The 11,586-nt window shown below is 35.1% G+C and overlaps 1 protein-coding gene across 2 annotated transcripts; it reads left to right on the top strand.

Annotated features, from left to right (window-relative positions):
* Positions 1-1,531: 1,531 nt before the first annotated feature.
* On the top strand, positions 1,532-3,257 carry LOC105560844 (dynactin subunit 6). Of its 2 annotated transcripts, XM_012010309.1 has the most exons (5): positions 1,543-1,822; positions 2,151-2,321; positions 2,399-2,526; positions 2,702-2,844; positions 2,930-3,257. In XM_012010309.1, the coding sequence occupies exons 1-5, from the start codon at positions 1,773-1,775 to the stop codon at positions 3,026-3,028; spliced, it is 591 nt and encodes a 196-aa protein (XP_011865699.1). In that variant the 5' UTR covers positions 1,543-1,772; the 3' UTR covers positions 3,029-3,257. The 2 variants fall into 2 exon arrangements, with proteins under 2 accessions (XP_011865698.1, XP_011865699.1); XM_012010308.1 differs by having other exon boundaries at positions 1,532-1,822; positions 2,702-3,257.
* The last annotated feature ends 8,329 nt before the right edge of the window (positions 3,258-11,586 follow it).

Genomic DNA, 11,586 nt, shown 5'->3' with positions numbered 1-11,586 from the left:
ATTACCGCTTTTTCAAATGTTGCGCTTACTTTCTTAAATTACGCGACAGCGTTATATCATATTCATGTTTAAATCCTATTTCGTCTGAGGAACAAACTTGTACAACTTTGTCAATGTCAAATAGCACAAAATTTATTCGTTTTTAGTGACACAATCTCGTTATCATTGACAAAATTAGTTAGTAGAAAGGGCTGATTATTCTTTTATTATTTTAACGAGATTAGAAGGTGCTCGTTTGCGCGACAGTGTGCGGGCAAAAGTCTCAATATGCATCCGAGAGAATCATACGCGATCGAGAAAGGATCGACGAGAGCGACGGCGAATCCGTCACGGTGCGCCGACTGACACGCTTTCGGACGGTTGCATATACTTATAGCGAGAAATTAAGAGAATGCATATTATTCTGCCGATTAACGAGTAAGTGCGTAGGATTCGTTTAATTGTAGATCGAACACGTACACAGTCACGTTACGCGCGAGTGCAAGATGCATACCATCTAACAACCCTTCTTCGCTCACATCTCTATCCCCTTTACTCGAGAGCAACACGCATACACGTAACACACGTACAAAAGCGTACACTTACACACGTATACACACAAGCGCGCATACACACAGACATGCACAATACATACGAAATACATTCACACAGTACACACATATACACACACGCGTACAATAAGGCGCAACACGTACACCCGCACGCACGTTGCAATTAGACGTTATTATCGCAATTTGGAGTTAAATTTTATAATATATAATATATAAAAAATATATATAATAAATATATATATAAAAGTTGACGGATAATATAGAGTTATGTTAAATATCTAAACGAAGGTATTCATGTGTTTCTCATGTGTGAATACATTATCCCTTTTGTTGCGCAATCACAATCGCGAGGTTTCCCTTTTCTCTCTCGTATCCCTGAAATAGCTTAAATGAATACAGAAAATATTTGCACATTATAAGAGTTCTCATTGTAGGGATCCTTTAATTTTTATTATATTATAATAATATATTAAACTATTTTACTCATGTACATCTTAATAAATATAAATCAAGATTTTAAGAAGTGATTAACGTATTAAAATCATATTTAATCTCATAAATATTTGAAATTTATTTCTAATGAGAAATTATTTACAATAATAATGTTGTTTAAGTGTTTCCTTTATTTTCTATAATTATAATAATTATACTAACAGACGGAACTTTAAACATTATTTTATTATAAAATCAATTGCTCTACTTTTTGATATTTAACATTTGCAGAAGAAATGTAGAATAGACAATGATTTTCGAAAATATATTTATTATCTCTTTACTTATCACTTTTTATTAAAAGTCATTTACAAAGAAACTAAGAATGCTCAAATTGTTTTATTGCTGTCAATGTGAAGAACACTCGTAATTTTATTTTGATAATTTAAGAATAAAAGAGATGACATAATATTTTTTTAATCCAACATGTGTAAATTACTTTGCAAATTAATTATCAAAAAGCTAATTTCTATTTTCTAAGCAAAAAATGTTACTAAACTTAAATATTATTCTTGCATGTCTCACTTTGATTAATAATTGAATATTTAATTTTGTTTGCACAGTTTTATTTAAGAATTCTTCTTTAGCAGAGTGTTTTCTTTGTAGGAAATTTCAAATCTTCTTGCACGATACTATCGAGAGAAAATGGCGTAGTCTTCGATAAGTCGATATAGTACATGTATACACCTGTAACTGTAGTAAGGAAGAGAAGGAATTGTCATCGATTAAATGGACGGGAAAATGAGTTCTAACAATTCTTCGGCTTATCGCCGCGCCAAGTAAGTTCAATAATGATCATATAAAATCACGAGGCAATTTCAGAGATAATGGTAGTATCTAACCTCGTGTTTTTTCACGTTGCATCGCGAAATTTCTTATATTTTGAGGTTAGGTCAGTCCCTAACCTGGTTGCACATATTTACAATAATATAATGTGTAAATACACGCAATAACATAAATATAATTAACAAGATGACGTTCAGCATCTTTTAATATAAGCACCACATGAATGCCTCAAGTTATGATAATGAGTGAGAGGGAATTAAAAACGTTAGTTATTACATCTTTTTTAAGAGCTGTAAGTTTACAACAACACTGTTTGTACAGCTTAAAAATTGCACCTGGCGCAGTAGTGTGCGAGGAGAGTATTCTGAAAGGGGATATTTCCATTGGTGCGAGAACGATAATCCACCCTAGAGCATGTATTCTGGCGGAGGCTGGTCCGATCATTATAGGGGAAGGCAATATTATTGAGGAAATGGCAACTATAGCCAACAGGCAAGTTCAATGTGCTAGCATCGTTTGCAGTTTATATGCAGTGGCATACTGATTATTAACTTAGTGGCACTGTACAGGTTGCCACCCGATGCTCCCGAGCCTGCAACGGTACCAGTGCAAATAATAGGGAACTATAATGTATTTGAGACTGACTGCGTTTGTGAGTCGTATAAAGTTGGCGATAACAACATCTTAGAGGCAAAAGGTACATAGCAGTTGCTTTTAGCAGATATTGTGATGGTAGTATTAAATTGTATAAGTAGTATTTATTTTATATCAGACTAGGAGATAAGGACCTTTAAGAACTATATAATGTGTCACTATTAATTAATTATAAGCGTTTATAATTAACTTATATGTAAGTATTATTTTTCCAAAAGCGCAAGTTAGTCGAGAAATTGAATTAACCAATGGGTGCGTTATTGGAGCTGCGTGCTCATTGACGGAGCAAGAAACAGTACCAGAAAATACAATAGTGTACGGCAGCCAATGTCAACGTAGAGAAATGAACGACAAGCCATATGTAATTGTTGTATACTGTTGTATACCGTCAGTTTTATTCGGTAATTTCACGTGCCCAAATATGGTTTTCCTTTATTGTATTTCAGCCTCAAATTGGACAGTTGGACTTTTTGCTGAAAGTACTCCCGAATTATCACCACTTTCACAAATCGAATGTAAAGCCGAAACCTGGAGGACCTGTATGAACAATACGTACTCAGATTCTTTGTAATGATAAACATAAGATAAGTTTAATTTTTGCACTTATTATGTTATTTATATTTGTTGAGAAAACTTCGTTTGCAATTATTCAACAATCATATACATATATATATTTATATAAAGTAAAAATATATATTTATTTGTATTATATATAATAAAATCTTTTGTATTATATTGTAAACATGAAATATAAACGTTACAATGAGTTTTGGAGACAATTGTTACCATTATTCTTAAAGGGCATAGCAGGATAAGCTGTTGCCCCTGCTAGGATCTAGTTGTGATTTTTACAATAAGCTGACATTGATGTGAGATTAAACTCGCGCGGTTCTAGCTACGCTTATACTTGGCGCAAGACACTACCGTATCTCGTGATTTCCCAAAACATTATATCTGAAAAAATTTTTTTTGTGGGAGTTATGGGGGTAAGAAAAATGGAAAAAATTTTCTCGAGAACGGCTGAACAGATTTTGATGAAAAAAAAATGTTATGGGTTTCAGTGCCGCAACATTATAAAAAAATTACGGAATTTTTGTTAAAAACGGATCAAAATTTTTCAAAATTTTTTAAATATTTTTTTATAAGATGCACTATCACTATTTTCCCCCTAAAAATCTTTAAATTCTCTAGAATAACATGTCAGAGTTTTAAAACGATCGGAGGGATAGTACATAGTTTAAAAAAAATGATCATCTTGAACGCGTCACGTGCGGCGTGCGGCGCGCTGTACAGTGCCTCGTTCTATATGCAACAGCATCTTATGACTCATTGTGTGACTAGGAATACTTAAATAACTAGCCAATTTTTTTTAACTTAAAATTCCAAGTAATAAGTAAGTTCAGTATAATTGTAATAATTGTAAATGGTTTATAGAATCGCGTAATGTCCAATGATTGCCCAAGTCATTTATTCTAAAGTATTGTCCAAGTATTATTCTGGTATCACAATTTATGTCTAATAATTAACTTCGTAAATTTTTTACAATCTTACCGCAGGGATAACTGATCCGCACAATTGGACTTATTGTTAGCGATCCCACGGAATCCGAACTCAATGTATTGCAAATACATACATATATTTGAATATCACATACATTCACGTATTCGTGTGACTAAAGTGAAAAGCTAAAGTCATACAATATAAGTTTGCTTATCTTTTCGTCATAGTAAAATCTTAATTAGTTTGTTCACATTTGGACTTCATATACAATGTAATTTGTTTCAGAAAGTAATTCTTAAATTTATTACTGAGTTTGAAAATAATACAAATCGTTTATCGATTTAAGTATGTAAATTTACTGTTCCAACAGATAAAGAACTGTTTTAAAACCGACAAACAGCGCGCAGTTACTGAGTTTGGAAAAGTATACAAAATTTACACAGAATTATTATTTAGCTACGAAGATTCAGCTTTGACTAGAAGTGGAATATTATAATATTTGTTTTCGAATAAAAATAGAAATATTTATATGTACACTTCACATGTTATTATTTTAATGTTTATTATGCCTACTTGCAGAATAACTCATCATTATATTACTTTATGATTTTTTAGTACGTTAATGTCCATCACTGGTAATTTCTACATAACCGAAAAATCGGGTGACGAGTCATCAGTAAATTCTATGGCGCATGACGTTAATGTGTTAAAAATAAAAATATGGGCAAGACTTATGCATATGTTTGACCTAGATTGAACACAGTAGCGCCGACTAAAGCTTATTTTTATAATTTAGTGTAAAAAAATTCTACAATTTCCTGTCAATTTTTTCTTTATTTCTAGCTCTCGTGGAAAAAGACTGGTTTTATATTAAATAAAACTCACCCTGTATTAATTTTTTTATGCGCCTAAATTGTCGAATCATTCGAATTAAAAGTAACACTTTAAAGTAGTTTATACTTGATGCTTAAAGATTAAATCTGTAAATAAATTTTGAAATCTTTTATTTCTAAACAGAAATCCTATTTCGATTGTACTTCATCAGATTACGTATTTCACTTTAAGTTAATTACGCCAAAATAGTTGAGATTACACAATGTGTTACGAAATGGGGATTTTGCATATATAATCTAGCATATATTGTTGCATTTAAAAAGATTTTGTTAAAATCTACTTTTGGATAACTCTGACCGCAATTGAACATTAATTTCCCTCGAAGAGCTTTTTTACTTTTTTACTTAGATAATGAAGAAGTTATATTAAACCTTCTTCTGTTTTATTCCAAGTTAAAATACAAAATATTTTACCGTTGAAACGTTAAATAAAAAATAGTATTTCGGTTATGATAAAAAATATACTTTTGAATTGTGTAAACTAATGAGTTTCATATAACACGGAAATATATCCTCTGTGTTACACGAGAACTTATTGTATTGATTGATAATTCATTCTCAACTACTCTGCTCAAAATTAATGAACTAATGAACATTGTTATTAATAACGACTGAAACTTCCGGCATTTATTATTAATTTTTATAAACTCTTGTCGATTCCACGTTGTTCACAAAAAGTTAAGACAAATAATTGATTTATTTAAAAAAGTGGAAGGAGCCCTTGCCACCTTCTCAACGAGCGGAAATACGAATAGAAATATTAGCCACTCTGTCTCTTAACCAACTCTCCGGGGAATTTAACGGCGTAATGCTAAACGCTACATCTATGAATATGAATTAGCGTCTCGTCGAGGGGGTTGGTTGCGAACCATTTACCGCTTCCGTCAGCTTAGCGAAGCGCGCCAGTGATTATCAACCCTCCTTTATATTTGAGTTTATACAAGAAAATAACACATTTTGTATCGAGATGTAGAAAACTATAACAAATAGTTAATTTGTGGTGTCATATTTTTATAGATAATAAATTCGATTGCAAACACTACACGTAAATCTTTGGACGACGTTTCAAGTTTTTATTGTACACTCTCAAGATTTGAGAAAAGCAAGAATCTCCAAATTTATATAAACGCTATTCCACACTATGAAAATATATTTAAGACAAACATCAGTTTTAAATGAATATAGCGATTAAAACGTTTATAAAAGCCTGTCCGGTGCCTTAATTTTACTAACAACCACTTGACCAGACACCGACCTAATCTCTACGTTGCAAAAGAGTCACAAGCGCGCCCTTACTTTAATGATCGGCCACGGCAACCCCCTGTGACGTAACTCTTGTCGCGAAAGTGGTGACTCGAGAGAGCTGTCATATTTTGACATCCGCAGCGGACGTCGGAGAAAAGAGAGAAAGGGTGCGAGAAAGAGACATAAAGGGAATGAGAAGAAAAAGATTATTTTTCCGAGGGGGTTGAATCCGCAGTCGCAGAAAATCACGAAGGAGAAACTAACAAGGAGAGAGACTTCTAACGCTTCTCTGACGAAATTACGTAATTTCTTCTTGTCAGCTCGTCTCGTCCGCGATCATTTTGCCTTCTGGTTGATATATTTGATAACTCGAGAAAAAGGATGTACGTTTAACTCAATCGATGATTTAAAAGATTTAGAAATAATTGTTAAAATCTTTCAAACGTATGTGTCCTGAAAGATTTTAACAATTATTTCTAAATCTTTTAATTCATTGACTCAGTTAAACTTTTTCTAGAAAACAGTTTAAATATGTTTTGTTTGAATATGTTTGAATAAACATATTTCTGTAAAAATGAATTTGTTTAGTAATATTTTTCTAAGCAAATTTTTATCAAATAAACATTAATTTTGTCAGAATTGACCAGCGCTTTTCTCTGATACAGATTCGATTATAATCAATTTGTCATAAAATAAAATGAGAGAGCAAATAGAAATAAAAATTAATAATAAAATGAACACAGGAGATAATAATTACATCTTAATTGGAAGTGAAGAGGCAAGGTGTCTGTTACTTGTACACGATTGCGCAGAAGCTTACTGTGCGTGGGTTGAAAATTAAATATAAATTGCGTAAGACAGACGAAACAATTGTGGAAGTGAATACACGTCAAAACGCTCCCGGGAGATAGCCCGTGTACATCGCTTTTAAATCGGTGAGATACGGCGGAGCCGAGGTTTGAGTACCGAATTAGGCGTGCCGTCAAAAGTCGCTCGAGCGATTGTCACGATCGCGAGCGGTGCGTGCAAACGATAATAATCGACGGACAGCCCCTGGGGTGTGTTTTGATTTCAAGCACCACGATCGTCGGCTGCCGCTATCACACACGCGCATAGAGAATCTGCGCAGCTAGACGGGGCAATGTGGATAGAGAGAGGCCTGCATTTGGAGGCTGCGGGAAGGAAAAGAAGGCGAGATCAACCCCCTCGACCCCCTTGACGTTCCAGTCGCGCAAATTGACGTCCGTAGACACGAACTCGGCTCGTCCAATGCCAAACGAGAGTGACGAGCGTTGCGAATCCACGACTCGCTTAACATTTCCATTGTGAGCGCCATCCCCGGGGTTCGAGAGGCGGAAAGAACGGGGGGGATGCTCTGGGGGAGAGAACCGCATCGAGCGCGCGAGAGCCTCGACGCTGCCGAGGATTATAATAATTGCGAATTAATGTCGGTAATCGGCCGGCGAAGTTGACCGATCGACATCGCGTTAAGCACGGGGTATTTAGTCCTTCATTGCTCTACAGAATTTACGCGTGCGGTTAAGGAAAAGCAATTGTATTCAATTATTGATTCATTGAATTCATCGATAATTTCGCTCTACAATCTGCGATATTTCCGTTCTAATTTGCAGGTAATATATTTGCTATCCTTGGAAAATCAACTTTTGGCAAAAGATTATTTTTATTCACCAATTATTGGTTTACAAGTAAACTGATTATATTAATTTGAAAATCTGCCGCGCCTAAATAACGCGAATAATAATTTTAATATTTCCGAATATATCCGGGTGTGCGTATTTTTAGCATCGTCCAATAATAATAGCAATTTAGTTTCATAATTAAGGATTTATAGCACTTTGTCAATTTTACTCGTCGCAAGTAAATAAACTGAGAGACAAGTATGCTCCATTTCAATCAACTTGTAATTTGCCTCTCGAGAAGAGCAAGGAAGAGCAAGATGAGAGACGCGCAACCAAGAAATATGCAGTCTCCATCGGCGCCGACAAAACTTTTCCGGAGAAATGTACATGAGAGTCCAACAAAAGTTTAAAATTAAACACATCTTCGTTTTTTTTAGCATTTTCATAAGAAAAACTGATTTCGATTTGTTGATATCGAAGAGGAGAACATTGTGTATTAATTACAGGTAGCAATAAATGTAATATCTCATATATAAGTGCAGGTTCCCTTTATCAGTTAAAATCACAACGTGACTGTAATAAGATTTCGTCAGATACGTAAAGAGCCACAGCGTAGACAGCTTTTTTCCCCCTTTCACGAATATTTCTCGATTGAAAGGACGCGAGAGTGCAATTCCGTCGCACCCCACTCGCTGCGCCTATGACAGATCTCGATAGGAAGATGAACGGTCGGATCGCGACAATGAATAATACTCGACGGGCGACGGTTAAACGCAGAAGCTGATCGGATCGGGCCCGCCTACGGAGGAGGTGGAGGAGGCCCCGGACGCGCTGGCAAACCACCCGTAAAATCCGAAAGGGAACCGCCGCGGCGCGGAGAGACACGGGGGCGGGGGCGGGGGCCGCCCGGGTGACTCTGTGACGCGATTATGCTAACGAAGTTGTTCCATTGTAGTGCTGTTTACAGCGACGCGCGCATTAAGGCTACGGAACAATGGGGCGGCCGCGATGGAGAATCCTCGGAAATCGGGACGCGCCAGGACGAGAGAGTTAACTCGCTAACGAACGAGTTGGCTTCATCCCGATCGTCGCTTCGAGCGAGAGGAGATAAGTAGATTTGTCCTCCTTAACTGTTAAAAAAAGGCAACTTTTCATATTCTTCACGATCGCTTCAATTTCCCAACCGTCTCTGCTTACGTTCGAGGAGCGTCACCTTCCGTTTCTTTTTTATTTTTTATATTCACAACTTCAGAGTTGGAAACTTATACATTTTGTCGAATTATCTCTGCACCTATAGATATCGTTTCAGAAAAGAAAACGATAATTTTTTTAGAAATATTGTAGAGATTTCTCCAATCGTTATATCTCAATCCAAATTAAAACTACTCGCTTTTCCGCGCCATCGACGTTTAGCATGAAATATCGTAAAGGCTTGCGACATTTTTAAGAAGAAAACGGAATAGGAACAGAGAGTAAAAAACAAAAGTAGCTGACGATAGGTAACAGATGCTGTATATTTCGAAGGCGGCAAAAATATTAATTAAAAAATCGAGCACGCGATGTATCATCTTTCTGTTCCTGCATTCTGAGGTGTCGCAACGAATGTGCGCGTTCCCGCACGAATTCGCAAGATAAGAGAGTTTTAACGGCATCAAAATTCTCGGCGGGACGCGCAGATAGAGGTCCAGGAAATCGTCGAAATTCTACGTGGTGCGAGAGGGGCCCCCCCCGACTTCACCGCGTCTGGTTAAACCCCCTATCGAGGCGCCACTTGACTCGTATTTAACTTTCAAATATATTTTATGCCTTTTGCATTTCAATACTCCCGTGTATTCTCCGCGAAATCCATCGTCCCACCCATCTCCCTTCTCGCCCCACTCTTCTCGCTTAAATTCGATAGCGCGCACAACGTTTATGCGCTTTACATGTATACGTTCATATTATAGCGAATATACGTATGCATATATGCATACATAATGGAAATATAAAAAAATATTACTACAAGCAATACAATTAATGAGTATAGAAATCGAGAAAGGAAACAATTATTTAGACACACTCAATTTTTTTAATTAGATAACAGGTTTTCATGAAAATTACGTTTATACATCATTGAAGTCATAACTCTATCCTAAACTGCACATTTTTTAAATAATGTAATGTTAACTTAATGTTAAATTAAATAGAATCTATCAATATAATTCATATTATATAAAAACTCAGACTTTATATAATGTAATTGAATATAATAAAATATTCTATGCGACTATTAAATAAATAATCACGTGTAATTAAATAATTAATGTATAACTTTAATATGTCAATGTAAATAAATACATTTAAAAAGATATTTGAAACATACGATATGATATTTGTTTTTGTAAGAAACAAACGTCATTAGAGATACAAGTGACAAAAGAATTACTGTAAATAGGTAAGATTTTCCGGCAAGAAAAATCGTCCCTAGATCGTGGTTGTCGCGACGACTCGACACGCGAGTAATTCATACTCGAACGAGCCCGGGGCATTTATGTGTCCACCGAAGCGCGACGACATTTCGACAGAATTATTTGTAGGATTTGGCCGCATCCTATGATTTTTCCAACGGATCCTTTGTGCTTGGATACGCTTTCAACGATCAGGCGAGGGTGTCGAGAGCGTAATTTTACGACTTCCTGGTTTATATAAATCGCCATTAACCCGCTAAAGACTATTTCCCGATTTACGCACGATATAGCACGTACGAAAATTTAAATTCTTTCGGTAATTAGTTTCCAGAATGTAATTCATTGAAAACAAGTTCAGTGTTTCATAATGTACACGTGTATAAAACTATTTTTTTGTGGTTTTTAATTTAATCTTTACCTAAAGAACATTCTTTAAATACATTTTGCAAGTTTGCCACAATAAAATCACTTTTTCTACAATTATATTAAGAGAGTAAAACTTTTTTATATACAATATCAAATTCAAAAGCAAATTAATTTTAATGCTTATTAATTTCATATTTTTCTATTGTAATATTAAAACTTTTGAAAACTCTCTCACGTTCAAAAACTCCGTATATTGCTCGCGGTTAAGAGACAAATTAAGAAACTATTTGACAGGAAAATTTCCCGACTTCCGCTTTGGAATTCCCCACTCGCTAAATAGAATTTTAAATACGGAAGTGTCACAGATCCCTCAGATCGTGTCATCCACTTACACCCTCGCTTATTCGACGACATAAGCACTGAGTGGGCGGATAACGATATTTTTCTTCTCGGGGAGGACAAATGGAACGTCGACGGAGCTGATACGTGTGTGGCTGTCGGTACACTTCAAAGGGCAACACATTCGGATGCACCGAGCGGACCGAGACTGGACTGCTTCAAGGATAGACTTCTTACAAGATAATCTCCCTTTCTCTCTTATTCGACTTATGTCCGACCTTCGCGTACAGGATGATTCATGTGTCTAGAAACGAAAATTAGGTATGAATAAAAGATAATTGTAAAGAATTATATAAAGATTAAACTATTAACTGATTATAATCTCTTTTTAGATGGAAATCTAAGTTTTTCTGCAATATTTTTATTTATTTAAAAAATTATCTTTCAAAAATATGTGTACTGACTGCGTGTAAAATGCCTTTTGTGTATAAGTATTCGTGTAACTTCTCTCAAATGATAAAAACGCTAGTACGCATGATACATTAGAAAGACTTTATGTATTAAAAATACATACAGATATACACATATTAATATTATTCTTATATTATTAAGAATACTCTTAAAAGTCGCCAGCAGTAATTAACAACATCAATGATTTTTATTGACCGTATCT

This window comes from Vollenhovia emeryi, unplaced genomic scaffold, assembly GCF_000949405.1.
Source record: "Vollenhovia emeryi isolate VEMERY1.0 unplaced genomic scaffold, V.emery_V1.0 DF939219.1, whole genome shotgun sequence".
Taxonomy (NCBI): Eukaryota; Metazoa; Arthropoda; class Insecta; order Hymenoptera; family Formicidae; genus Vollenhovia; species Vollenhovia emeryi.
Note: the sequence above shows the minus strand (reverse complement) of the source record. Positions and strands in the feature narration are given on the sequence as shown.

What these genes read in the sequence shown, in the direction of transcription:
- LOC105560844 (XM_012010308.1), top strand. Translation starts at nt 1,773, where the DNA reads ATGGACGGGAAAATGAGTTCTAACAATTCTTCGGCTTATCGCCGCGCC. An exon ending in TCGGCTTATCGCCGCGCCAA is followed by an intron (nt 1,823 to 2,150) that starts GTAAGTTCAATA and finishes CTGTTTGTACAG; the next exon opens with CTTAAAAATTGCACCTGGCG. An exon ending in ATGGCAACTATAGCCAACAG is followed by an intron (nt 2,322 to 2,398) that starts GCAAGTTCAATG and finishes GGCACTGTACAG; the next exon opens with GTTGCCACCCGATGCTCCCG.